Source organism: Narcine bancroftii, chromosome 13 (genome assembly GCF_036971445.1).
Source record: "Narcine bancroftii isolate sNarBan1 chromosome 13, sNarBan1.hap1, whole genome shotgun sequence".
Classification (NCBI taxonomy): Eukaryota; Metazoa; Chordata; class Chondrichthyes; order Torpediniformes; family Narcinidae; genus Narcine; species Narcine bancroftii.
In genome coordinates this window covers 508,227-521,578 of record NC_091481.1, presented here as the reverse complement: position 1 = coordinate 521,578, position 13,352 = coordinate 508,227, and the positions used below count along the sequence as shown (strand labels likewise).

General features: G+C 40.1%; 1 protein-coding gene across 1 annotated transcript in view; it reads left to right on the top strand.

Annotated features, from left to right (window-relative positions):
- sema3ab (sema domain, immunoglobulin domain (Ig), short basic domain, secreted, (semaphorin) 3Ab) overlaps positions 1 to 13,138 on the top strand; it is a 158,461-nt gene extending 145,323 nt beyond the window's left edge. The window contains exons 17-18 of the mRNA XM_069910005.1: positions 8,167 to 8,312; positions 9,488 to 13,138. Of these exons, the coding sequence (XP_069766106.1) occupies positions 8,167 to 8,312; positions 9,488 to 9,940 (599 nt within the window). The 3' untranslated portion in view covers positions 9,941 to 13,138. The remainder of the gene's footprint in view (positions 1 to 8,166; positions 8,313 to 9,487) is intronic.
- Positions 13,139 to 13,352: the final 214 nt, after the last annotated feature.

The window sequence follows — 13,352 nt, the reverse complement described above, 5'->3', positions numbered from 1 at the left end:
ACCATCCCTGACAATGTTCTCCAGGCTCCCTCAACTCCCAAAACTTGCCCCTGATGTCTCCTCTAAACTTCCCTCACTTTGTACTGAAGTCCTCTGGTCCTCACACCCTGGGAAAAAGGCACTGGCCTGTCCACCCTATCTATGCCTCTCTGAATCTTGTAGACCTCTATTAAGTCTCCTTTCATCCTTGTACACTCCAAAGAAAGAAGCCCCTGCTCTGCTAACCTTGCCTCATAAGACTTGTTTCCCAATCCAAGCAACAATGGTGAATCTCCTCTGCACCCTCTCCATCGCTTGCAAATCCATATTGATCCATGTTCACTGCCTATAGAGTGACCTAGACTGACAGCTGCCTCAGGTAGTGAAGGTCCCTTCTCTGCCACCTCCACTGTTGGTCCAGGTTCATATCTCCTCATTCACTCTTGTCTCAGGATTCACCATCCATTTCCCACCCCTGCCTACAGAGCGAGCACCTGCTTCACAGAATTTTGCCCCGTTCCTGTCACCCTGGGTGTGGGACACAATGTACCAGTGTCCAGCCTGTCAACCTAGATTTGAACTTTCACCTTTCCTTCATCTAACCTCAAGGGAGCAATGTAGATTCAGGAGATCACTGCTGAGCTCCTCCGGTCTGTTCACAACCACAGTGGCCAACTATTTCAATTCTGGGTCACAATCCCACACTCACATGTCTGTCCATGGCCTTATGTACTGTCCCACCTTGACCACCCGCAGACTGGAGGAACAACACTTTGTATTCTGTCTGGGCCCTCTCCAGCCTCATGGCTCAAACATCAACTTCACTGCTTTCCACTAAACCTGCTCACTTTTTTTTCCTCTCCCTCATTCCTGTCTTTCCAGTTCTTCTCCCCACCCAGCCACCCCCCTCCACCTATCACCTCCTGCCTTCGCCACCCCTTACCCCCCCCCACTCTTTTGTTCTGATGCCTGCCAGCATTTTCTCATACCTTGATGAAGGCCTCAAGCCTGAAATGTCAGTTCTGTATCTTTGCCTTTACTACATAAAGACCCTGTCTGACCTGCTGAGTTTCTCCAGCATTGTGTGTTTTTTACTTCAACCACAGTGTTCTCAGAATTCTGTGATTTACTTTGAGGTTTAGAGTGAGCTGTCTATCTTTTTTTAAATAATTTTTCATATTTCACACTATGAACCATGTCAACCAAAATATGTACAAACGTTTCTCATTAAATTTACACAGTGGTCTTTTCTCCCCCTTTTTTCCCCTTTCCCTCCCTCCCCTCTACCCACCTCCCTCCAAAACCTATAAATATTCAGCATATACAATAAAATAAAACAATATCTTCAGACAAAGGAAAATAAACAAGAAAAATGTGTCATCTATTCATTAAACACTGAATCTACTCGTTTTATCTTCTTATCATTTTCATTCTCATTTTAGGGGGTGGAGGTCCGAGGTAGGCCCTCTCTGATATGTTCCATGTACGGTTCCCAAATTTGTTCGAATACTGTGTTATTTTTTAAATTATATGTTATTTTTTCCAATGGAATACATTTATTCATTTCCATGTACCATTGCTGTATTCTCAGGCTCTCTTCTGATTTTCAAGTTGACATGATACATTTTTTTGCTCCAGCTTAGGCTATCATAATCAATCTTTTTTGCTTTTCAACCAGTTTAAGGCCTAATTCTTTACTTCTTATATCACTTAGAAGAAAGATCTCTGGGTTTTTTGGTATATTGCTTTTTGTGATTTTATTTAATACCTCATTTAGATCTTCCCAAAACTTTTCCACTTTCTCACATGCCCAAATTGCATGTACTGTTGTTCCCGTTTCCCTCTTACAGTGAAAACATCTATCTGATACTGTTGGATCCCATTTATTTAACTTTTGGGGTGTGGTCTATAGCCTGTGAAACCAATTATACTGTATCATGTGTAACCTTGTGTTTACTGTATTCTTCATAGTTCCAGAACATAACTTTTCCCAAACTTCATTTTTTATCTTTATGTTTAGATCCTTTTCCCACTTCTGCTTAGGTTAATAGTTTATTTCATTTTCCTAATCTTGCAGCTTAATGTACATGCTGGTTATAAATCTTTTAATTATCAATGTGTCTGTAATCACGTATTCAAAGCTGCTTCCTTCAGGTAATCTCAGTCTGTTTCCCAATTTATCCTTTAAATAAGCTTTCAGTTGATGATTTGCAAACATTGTTCCATGAGTTATTCCATATTTGTACTTCAACTGTTCAAATGTAAATAAATTATTTCCCATAAAACAATAATCTTTTGATTCCTTTTCTCTTCCATTCTCTAAAGGAAAGGTTATCTATTGTAAAAGGGATTAGCGGATTTTGCGTTAATAGTAATTTTGGTATTTCATAATTTGTTTTTTTTCCTTTCTAAGTGGATCTTCTTCCATGTATTAAGTAAATGATGCAGTACTGGTGAGTTTTTATATTGCACCAGTTTTTCATCCCACTTATAAAGTATATGTTCTGGTACCTTCTCCCCTATTTTATCTAGTTCTTTCTTAGTCCAGTCTGGTTTTTCCCTTCTCTGGTAAAAATCTGATAAATACCTTAATTGTGTGGCTCTATAATAATTTCTAAAATTTGGTAACTGCAAACCACCTTGATTATACCTCTCTGCTAATTTATCTAACGCTACCCTTGGATTATCGTGTTATATGGCAAGCTCTCCACTGGCCACCATGACAGAGGTGCACCAAAGAAGAGGTACAAGGACTGCCTAAAGAAATCTCTTGGTGCCTGCCACATTGACAACCACCAGTGGGCTGATATCGCCTCAAACCGTGCATCTTGGTGCCTCACAGTTCGGCGGGCAGCAACTTCCTTTGAAGAAGACCGCAGAGCCCACCTCACTGACAAAAGACAAAGGAGAAAAAACCCAACACCTATCCCCAACCAACCAATTTTCCCCTGCAACCGCTGCAACCATGTCTGCCTGTCCCGCATCGGACTTGTCAGCCACAAACGAGCCTGCAGCTGATGTGGACATTTACCCTCTCCATAAATCTTCATCCGCGAAGCCAAGCCAAAGAAAAAGAACCCTTGGATTCCTCCCTTTCCACAAGAATTTCCTTATTATTCTCTTTAGTTCCTTAAAGAATTTTTCTGTTAAAGGAATTGGTAATGTTTGAAATAAGTATTGTATCCTTGGGAACATGTTTATTTTAATGCAGTTTACCCTCCCTATTAACATTAGCGGTAATTCTTTCCAATGTTCTAAGTCTTCCTGCAATTTCTTTATTAGTGGCTGATAATTTAGTTTGTACAAGTGGCTTAAGTTATTATCTAACCTGATCCCTAGGTATCGGATTGCATGTGCTTGCCATTTAAATGGTGATTCTTTTTTAAATTCTGTATAGTCTGCATTACCCATTGCCATCACTTCACTTTTATTTGCATTGATCTTGTACCCCGATATTTCTCCATATTCCTTCAATTTCTTATGTAATTCTTTTACTGATACCTCTGGTTCTGTTAGGTATACTGATGTCATCTGCAAATAATCTGATTTTATACTCTTCTCCTTTATTTTTATCCCTTTTATTTTATTTTCTGTTCTTATCAGTTCTGTCAATGGTTCTATTGCTAAGGCGAACAATGAGGGGGATAGTGGACATCCCTGTCCAGTTGACCTACTTAATTTAAAGTGACTTGATACATATCGATTTACTGTTACCTTCGCCAATGGTCCATTATACAATGCTTTAATCCAATTTATATATTTTTCTGGAAGATTGAACTTAAATAAGTAATTCCACTCTAGTCTGTCAAAGGCTTTTTCTGCGTCTAAAGCAACAGCCACTGTTGGTTTCTTATTTCTTTGAACTGCGTTGATTAGATTAATAAATTTGCAGACATTGTCCGGTATTCATCTTAATCAATCCAGTTTGATCTTGTTTTACTATTTTTGGTGCACAATCGGCCAATCTGTTTGATAATAGTTTTGTAATCTGAATTAAGTAGAGATATTGGTCTATATGATGCTGGTCTTAGTGGATCCTTCCCCGTCTTTGGTATTACTGTAATTATTGCTGTCTTACATGAATCTGGCAAGTTTTCTGTTTCTTCTACCTGGTTCATTACTTCCAGGAGAGGAGGAATTAATAACTCTTTAAATGTTTTATAGAATTCTATTGGGAGTCCATCCTCTCCTTTTTTTAATATATCCTGTATTTCCTCTATTTCAAATGGTTTTATCAGTTTGTTTTGTTCCTCTTCTTGCAATTTTGGCAGTTCAATTTTAGCTAAAAATTCCTCTATTTTATCATCTTTCCCCTTGTTCTCAATTTGATACAATTGTTCATAAAATTCCTTAAAGTTTTCATTAATCTCTGTAATTTGTTTGTCCTTTTTCCTTGATGCCAATACAATTCTTTTAGCTTGTTCTGTTTTAAGTTGCCAGGCTAATATTTTGTGTGTTTTTCTCTCCCAGTTCGTAATACTTTTGCTTTGTTTTTATTATGTTCTTCTCCACCCAGTATGTTTGTAATGTTTCGTATTTAATTTTTTTGTCCGCCAATTCTCTCCTTTTCGTTATATCATCCCTTTTTACTAATTCCTTTACTAATCCAGCTTACTATATCCCTTTCCAACTGCTCTATTTCTCGATTGTAGTCCCTTTTCATCTTAGTTACATAACTTATTATCTGCCCTCTAATGAAGGCTTTCATTGCGTCCCATAATATAAATTTGTCTTTCACTGATCCTGTGTTTATTTCAAAATATGTTTTAATTTGGCGTTCAGTAACCTCCCTAAATTCCTGTCTTTTAAGTAGCATGGAGTTTAACCTCCATCTATATGTTCTTGGGGGGGATGTCCTCCACTTCTATTGCTAATAACAGGGGTGAATGATCAGATAGTAGTCTAGCTTTATTTTCTGTTTTCCTAACTCTCCCTTGAATATGGATTGACAACAAAAACATATTAATCCTTGAGTATGTTTTGTGCCTACTTGAATAATATGAATATTTCTTCTCTCTTGGGTGTTGCCTCCTCCAGATATCCAAAAGTTTCATTTCCTGCATTGATTTAACCGTAAATTTGGCTACTTTATTCTTGTCACTTTCCTTTTGTCCAGTTTTATCCAACATTGGGTCCAAATTAAGGTTAAAATCGCCCCCTCCCCATCAATATATTTCCTGTGTGGCTGCAATCTTCAAAAAAATATCCTGCATAAACTTTTGATCCTTCTTGTTAGGTGCATATATATTGAGAAAATTCTAAAATTCTGAGTATATCTGACACTTTATCATTACATACCTCCCTGCTGGATCTATTTTTTCCTCCTCTATTTTGATTGGTACATTTTTGTTAACTAGTATGGCTACACCTCTAGCTTTTAAATTATAGGATGCTGCCGTTACGTGTCCTACCCAGTCTCTCTTTTCTTTGTTATGTTCCACTTCAGTTAGATGCATTTCCTGCACAAATGCTATATCTATTTTTTCCTCCTTCAATAAATTTAGTAGCCTCTTCCTTTTAATTTGGATATGTATTCCATTAATGTTTATAGTCATGTAATTCAACGTGGCCATCTTATATCTTGCTTACACCTCTTTTCCACCTCCTCACCACCTCCATCACCCTTTTCCCCATTTTCATCTCTTAGTTTTCTCTTATTACACTTAATGTACGACAACACATTTAAAACTTAAAGTACCCCTGCAGTTCCCACATCCACTAATACCTTAGCCCCAAAAGTTCCTCCCCTCTCTGAATTTCCCCATAGCCCTTGCCGGGCAACCACAACTCCCCTTTTCATTTGGATTGCAATCTTGTAGATTTTGCAGTGACGGTTACTCCTCCTCTCCCCAGCCCTCTCCAGAAAACACTTTTTTAACACATATAACAAAGCTCTCTCTCTTCTTTTCCCTCCCCCAACTCCCTTCCTTCCCTTCTCTTTTCTCTCTTTAGTTCTTTACATATACATTGTTCTTACATCTTTATATATACTTTATCACCATTCTTCATTCTTGTTACATCTCTTCATCTCTTCTGTCCTGCAAACGTTCTGCAAATTCTTGCACTTTCTCTGGATCCGAGAACAGTCTGTTTTGCTCCCTGGGTATAAATATTTTAAGCACGGTCGGATGTCTTTATATGAATTTGTAACCTTTTTTCCATAAAATCGATTTCGCTGTATTTATCTCCTTTCTCCTCTTTAAGAGTTCAAAACTTATGTCTGGGTTAAAAAAAAAATTTTTGACCCTTGTATTCCAATGGTTTATTATCTTCTCTAACTTTATTCCTTGTCTGTTCCAATATATTTTCTCTTGTGTATCTCAAAAGTTTTACTAAGATGGATCTTGGTTTTTGATGTGTCTTCAGTTTCGGAGCTAATGATCTGTGTGCCCTTTCCACTTCCATTTCTTCCTGCATTTCTTTACTTCCTAGGACCTTCGGGATCCATCCTTTTATAAATTCCTTCATGTCTGTGCCTTCTTCACCTTCCCTCAGGTCCACTATTTTTATGTTGTTTTGCCTACTATAATTTTCCAACGTATCAATTTTCTGAGATAACAACTTGTGTCTCGTTAATTTTTTTTGTCACTTTCTTCCAATTTTTCTCTTAAGTCATTTACTTCCATTTCTACAGCCTCTTCCACATTTTCTACTCTTTTCCCTATTTCTGTCTGTACCAGTTCTAACCTTTGCATTTTATCTTCTGTTCTTTTCATTTTCCTTTTAATTGCATTAAATTCAAATGATAACCATTCTTTTAATGATCTAATTTGTTTTTCAAAAAAGGCTTTATCTATATTCTGTTCATCAGTTTTACCTTTTATTTCTCTTTGACCATCAGTTTTACCTTCTATTTCTCTGTGAAAATCTTGGTCTTCTTCTTCCTCTTCTGTGTCTGTATCTGTGTTTGTGTCATCTTCTTCTCTTCTTTGTGTCTGTCTCTTCTGTTTTTCCTGATGAGCTGCTTGTATCTCTTTGTCGGGCCTCTTCTTGCTGGGCTTCCCCTCCTGGGCTGCTTGTCTGTTGTGCTTCCTGACATTGGTCTTCTTGTCGGTCATCCCTCCATCTATCTCCCTCATCTGTTTCATCGCTTCCTCTTCTGCTGGCTTCCTCATCCTCCAGCTGAGTGCCCTGGTGTCGGGCGTCCCTCAGCTGTTCAGTCTGTGACAGCCCGCTCCTCTGCGACTTTTCTACTTTTTTTCCAGTTGCTTTTACTTTCTCCTTCTTGGAAGCCATCTTCTTTCTCTTTTCTGTATCTTTATCTTCTATTTCTTCTATTTAATTTTTGTTATGCTTTGCTTTTTCCTAACTTTTTTCCTATTTTCCTGGAGAGGGCTGGTTTTCCTGACCGGCCACGACTCCATCACGTGACTCCCCAGCTGTCTATCTCTTGAGGACTCCAGCCCCACTGCAGGTCAATGGGGTAACGAGTTATTAATTGGCAGATCAATCAAATGATTTTCAACGCAGGAGTAAAAGGAGGAAAGGAATTGGCCACAAGAAAATGGCAAAATAATTTGCAGCAAACCATAAAAGGACAAGGATGATATCTACCAACTAAAATTTATTTCAGAAATGACTGAACAACGCCCATCACAGAATGATTTTCTGCTTGCTTTTGCAATGAGTGGGTGTTTGAATTCAAAACAAGTGCAGTAAAACCCCTCTAATCAGGAATTCAAGCAACCGGCAAAAATATTCAAGAAAAATAAATAGGTAAAAAAATGCAGGTTTAAAATTGAAATGCCTCGCCGTTAGTTCACCAATCTCACCACATGTAGTCTTAAGCAACCGAAAAATTCATTTATCTGACATTAACCAATCCCCAGAGGTGCCAGATACCAGGAGTTTTACTGTAAATAACTTTTGATTGAATATTTGCTCTTTCTAGTGAGTTAATTTTAGCCTGTGCTCCACCCCTCCCTCCCTCTCCTCTAATCTTGCATTTACTGATTTTCCAAAATGGATGCTGCATAACCTGCTGAGTTTCTCCAGCACTTTGTGCTGCACTGGACCCCAGCATCTACAAATTTTCCTCTTCATCCACTTCAAATGAGAGTAAAATGAGTCTTTGAAAGCATAATTCTAATGTCAACGAGTGAGGCTTTTCTCTGCATTCAGTAACTGAGCACAGTGGTCTGGCCACAGCTTTATCTTGGCTGAAATAATGGCCTCCTCTTTCTACAGAAAATCTACACCAGCATGAAAGCATGGAGGCCAAGATTATCTATGGGGTGGAGAACAGCACCACTTTCCTCGAATGCGTTCCCAAGTCTCAGCAGGCACTGGCACTCTGGCACTTCCAGCGGCAGAATGAGGAGCAGAAGGAAGAGGTAAAGCGTTGGAATTGACTGAATCCACTCTTATCAGGGTAGCATTAGAGTGAGGTTAGAGCATGGTGGTGTGTGCTCGGTGTGATAGTAAGTTGGTGTGAGACAATGTTGTGAGAAGAATGCATACTATTGTGGGATTAGTACAAAAGTAGTGTGATTTGTGTTTAAATATTGTGCAGTTAGAGCAAATTAACATGACATTGCTGTGACATGACCCCATATAAAGCAGCCTCTGTGATACGAATATGAGAATATCCTCTGATGCAATGTGTAATTACTGTGGTGTGAGATTAGTGACATTTTAGTTTGGAATTCATACGATGGAGCTTGATTTTGGTGTGAGATGATGATGAGATTTTAATTTAATTTTGATTTAAACATGCAGCACAGTAACAGGCCATTTTAGCCCATGAGCAGAGCTGGGACATTACTGTGAACATAGAACACAGCACAATACAGGCCCTTCAATACTTGATGTTGTGCTGACCTATACATTCCAATAAAAAATTCCTTCCTACCCATAACCCTCTATTTTTCTTTTCATCCATGTGTCTAAGAGAATCTTAAATGCCTTAAGATTTCAGCTTTCTCCACCATCCCTGGAAATGCATTGCAGGTACCCACAACTCTCTGTAAAAAAAAAAAAACCCCCAATGTCTCCCCTAAACTTCCCTCCGCTCACCTTGTACAGAAGTCCTCTGGTGTTTGCTACTGTCACCCTGGTAAAAAAGTGCTGGCTGCCCACCTTATCTCTGCCTCTCAGAATCTCATAGACCTCCATCAAGTCTCCTCTCATCCTTCTTCGCTCCAAAGAGAAAAGTCCCAGCTCTGCTAACCTTGCCTCATAAGATGTGTTTTCCAATCCAGGCAACATCCTGGTAAATCTCCTCTGCCCCTCTCCACAGCTTCCACATCCCTTCTATAATGAGGTGACCAGAACTGATTTTTTAGACCTCCAACATAATCTCCTCACTCTTGGACTCCATCCTGTGACTGATGAAGCCCAGCATCCCATTGGCCTTCTTAACTCTCCAAAATGTCTGTGCGGTAAACTTGAGGGATGTAATACCTCTATATTATATTGTTTATTATCGTCTGACTGCACAAACGCAAGATGACAAAGCAGCTTTGTGTCCTGAGGTTCATTGGCTGATGTGTAGTTTCCTCTGTGGTAGATTAATACAGATGACCGCGTCATCCAGACGGAGCAGGGGCTGTTGCTCCGTAGCCTGCAGAGAAAAGACGCCGGGACATATGTTTGCCAGACCGTGGAGCACGGGTTCATGCAGACCCTTTTGAAAGTGAGCCTGGAGATCATCGACACTGAGCACCTGGAGGAACTTCTGCACAAGGAAGATGTCGAAGGGCTGAGGGTGAAGGAGAGCCATGGCATCAGCTCCGCGATCCAGAAGGTCTGGTACAGGGACTTCATGCAGCTGATTAACCACCCCAACCTCAACACCATGGACGAGTTCTGTGAGCAGGTATGGCGCCGTGACAGGCGGAGGCGGAAACAGGGGTTGGCCCACTCCCCTACACATGGCAGTAAGTGGAAGCACTTCCAGGAAAGCAAGAAGGGGAGGAACAGGCGGACCCACGAGTCCGAGAGAGCACCGAGAAGTGTCTAACCCATCACACCCTTGCAAAATTCAAACAGGATGCAATACATATATTAACTAGGTCATTGCATTACGTTGATGTTGACAAGTGTATGGGATGCACATCAGAAACACAACAGCCACCCATTGCCCCTATAATTCTCATTCCTCTGTGATTGTGAATTGCATCTCGTAGACCGACAAATCTCACCTCTTCAACTTGACCTGCAACCGACCGAGGTCTGCTATTTGACTCAGAGAAACTGGGCACACAGCTCGATGTTTGGCTCAGTCAGAACTGTTAATAAAGTTTATCCTCATGAGCATGGAATGGACTTTGCATCTTCACAATGAAGAGCAGAGACTTATTGGGGAAGCTTAAGATTTAGACAATCCTAAAATGAGCCTGCTGTTGTTCAGGAGCTCAGCGTACACTGACATTGCCTGGGTATAGCAAAGCTACAGAGTTGGTAAAAATTTACTGAAGGTGTGCCCCCCCCCCCCCCCCCTGCCTTCCTCATTTCTCCCCACCTTTAACCAAACAGCCATGAGCGTGCATTTTGGCTGGAGCCATCTATTCATGGGCAGTGCACGTGGTGGCAGACAGACGGTCAGGTCAAATGGTGCAGTCACCATAACCTGAAGATGTGAGAATCCAGACAGTTTGGTTTGTGTTCAGAACACTAACGTGAATGGACACCCAATGCCCACATCCACACCTAGTTTCCACTTCAAAAGAGTTACGTCATTGAGAGCAAGAGAAGACAGATGGTCCGTCTCATTTCAATAGAATTGGAGCTTTCTGGAGCCATATTAGGTGACATACAATTTGTGTCCAGTAACGGTGGATTTTATGGGAAGAAGTTTGTGGAAGGCAAGACTGGAGCTGATGTCTTCCATTATCTGAGCAGAAGATGGTTCTGAACTCGAAGAAAGCTCATACATGTGGCTGACATTGTTGTGGTGTGGGAAGTACATGGCTTGTCAAACACATCAAATCTGGCACATGTGTCAGGGTCATAATTTCCTTTTGCATTGTTGTGTGTTTGTTTTAATTAAGGCATTGTACAATTCCAGCAATTGGATTGGAATAAATGAAAGGTTCTGTAGGAATGCCCCGACCCTGAAAGTGAGTCCTGAGATACTCCAGGAAGAGATCTTCGAGAAAGTTTCAGCACACATAGACTAAAATTACCAGTAAACCATTCCAGAAGTTAACCAAGGTCTGCCTCTCAATGATAGGCTGATGTTTTCTAAGGTTGTAGAATGAAGGACCAAACAAATCCTCGACAGGGTTTATGTCTTTGTGTTGCAAGGAATTATTATGGGATTAAGTGGCATACTTTCTGTCAAGACCATTCTTCCCAAAACCTTTGGAAGAATTCTTGAGCTCCAAACTCCTGGTGGTTTGTGTGTTTGAAATAACTGCATTAACGAAGTAAACTATTAGAATGGTAACAATGAACAAAAAAAAGTCAACTTCACTTGACAATAAGCATCATATATTAAAGTTTGGAACTAATATTTGTAAGACAATAACAAATATTATAATGCAGTTTTATTGATGAGGATTGTTCTTTATTTATCTGCCCCAGGTTATGTTTAATCTCTTGTAAAATCAACCCCTGCTGCTCAAATCTCTGACTATTTTATATCAAGGTGGAAGATCTAGGAAGACCGAACATTTAAATTCACTAACTACCTCAACTGTGTGAGGGGCACCTTCCATTTACCAGTCAGCTAACTAGAGTGAGAGTGTGTGTGTGTGTGTGTCTGTGCATGTGTGGAGCTCCCTTTCTCAATCCCTCCAGGATTGAGAGGGATTGAGGAAGATTTGTTCTGCCACATGGTTGGCAGCCTCTGAGGAAGCCATGGACAGATTGTGTTGTCCAATTTATCTGGATGGACAGGCCTGAGAATGGAGGCAGAAGAGAAGGGAGAAGGCCAAGAGAGACCACAAACTGCAAAGTGCCAAGAGGTTCCATTTACTTAAGAGTTTTGCAATTAGTTACAAGGGTTCTACAAAATCAAACCCAATTTAAAGGTATTATTGTTTCATAACCTATCAGGACCCAATGGAACTAATATAGATCTCATCATTTCTGGGTCCTCAGTGAGGCCGTCACACCAGGGAGAGGGTGAACAAAAGACCTGGGTGAAGGATTTTCGTCATTGAGCTCAGAAGCAATGTTTTGACCAGCAAATTGGACGAACTCCCAGGCCACACTGATTATGAGCTTTCAGCTCTTCATATGCAGCGTTCAATGTGACTGAAGTTCCACGCTAACATTATCCAGAAATGCACCCTGTAGCTGGATGACTTAAACTGTTCCAAAAATATTTTTTATCTGGCTCCTATAATGTTTTTTTTTTGCCTTTTGACTGTGGAGGGTTGCATTGGATAGTCATTGGGATTCCTGCTCCCACATGCAGGTACCTGGGGAGGAGAGCTCAGGGCTGTATTGAAGGGAGCCTTGTTTCCAATAAATATGGTCCAATAACAAAACAAAGGAATTTTCCAATCTCCAAGCAATGCCAAGCCCAGAAAGGTTGTTAACTACACTGAGCAATCGTTGGCTGAGAGGCTGATAATCCAGAGCAGCATTCATCTCATGGCAATAACTTCTTGTTTAAAGGAAAGGTTTATAGACCATGTTATTGACATCTTGCAACCTCTTGTAGTTTTGATGTGCTTTGTTTGCAGAAAGAATTCATAATTTTATGGTCTATTGAAAGGTACTGTGTAAAAAAAAAAAAGATGCATGTGAATGTGATTTATAAATTGTTTTCTTCCATGAAAAGGTATTAGACCATGACCTTTTTCACTATTGAGCCATTACCAAGGCTCTGAGATAAACAGTTCATTGTTTGTTACCCACTTGCCCAGACTGGTGTATATATATTTTTTGTTAGACAAAGAGGAACAATATTAAGTTTTATTGTAACAGTGATAGGAATTTAGTTTTCATATGTATGTATCAGCTATTTTAGTGTCTCTATAACCAACCCAAAACCTGGCCCAGATGAAATGCAAAAGGCTCTTCATTTGGGTAGTTAGTCCTGATACAAAAATGTACACTTTGCAATTATTCCAAGCATGTATATTTGGTGGATAGTTACTGAGTTTCACTTCTCTATTTATCACCAAAAACTGGAACAGAATATGACACAAGTGCTGCTGTAAATTATTTTTTTGGCATGTATTTAGTTGTTGAATAAACTTTTCTTTTAAACGACAGAATTGGCAGTTTGGTGTGCAGAAGGGATAACGTTGTTACCTGTTCTTGAACCTGGATTGCTGTGGATTCATTCCCCCTTGCTGGATGATGGAGCCAAAACCTCAACCCCAACAGAACTCACCCCCTGCTGACTCCCCTCCAAGGTGTCAGGGCAGTCCAGGAGTGGGGTGAGCAGAGAGAGATCGCCCTGCCTCAAGCAAAGC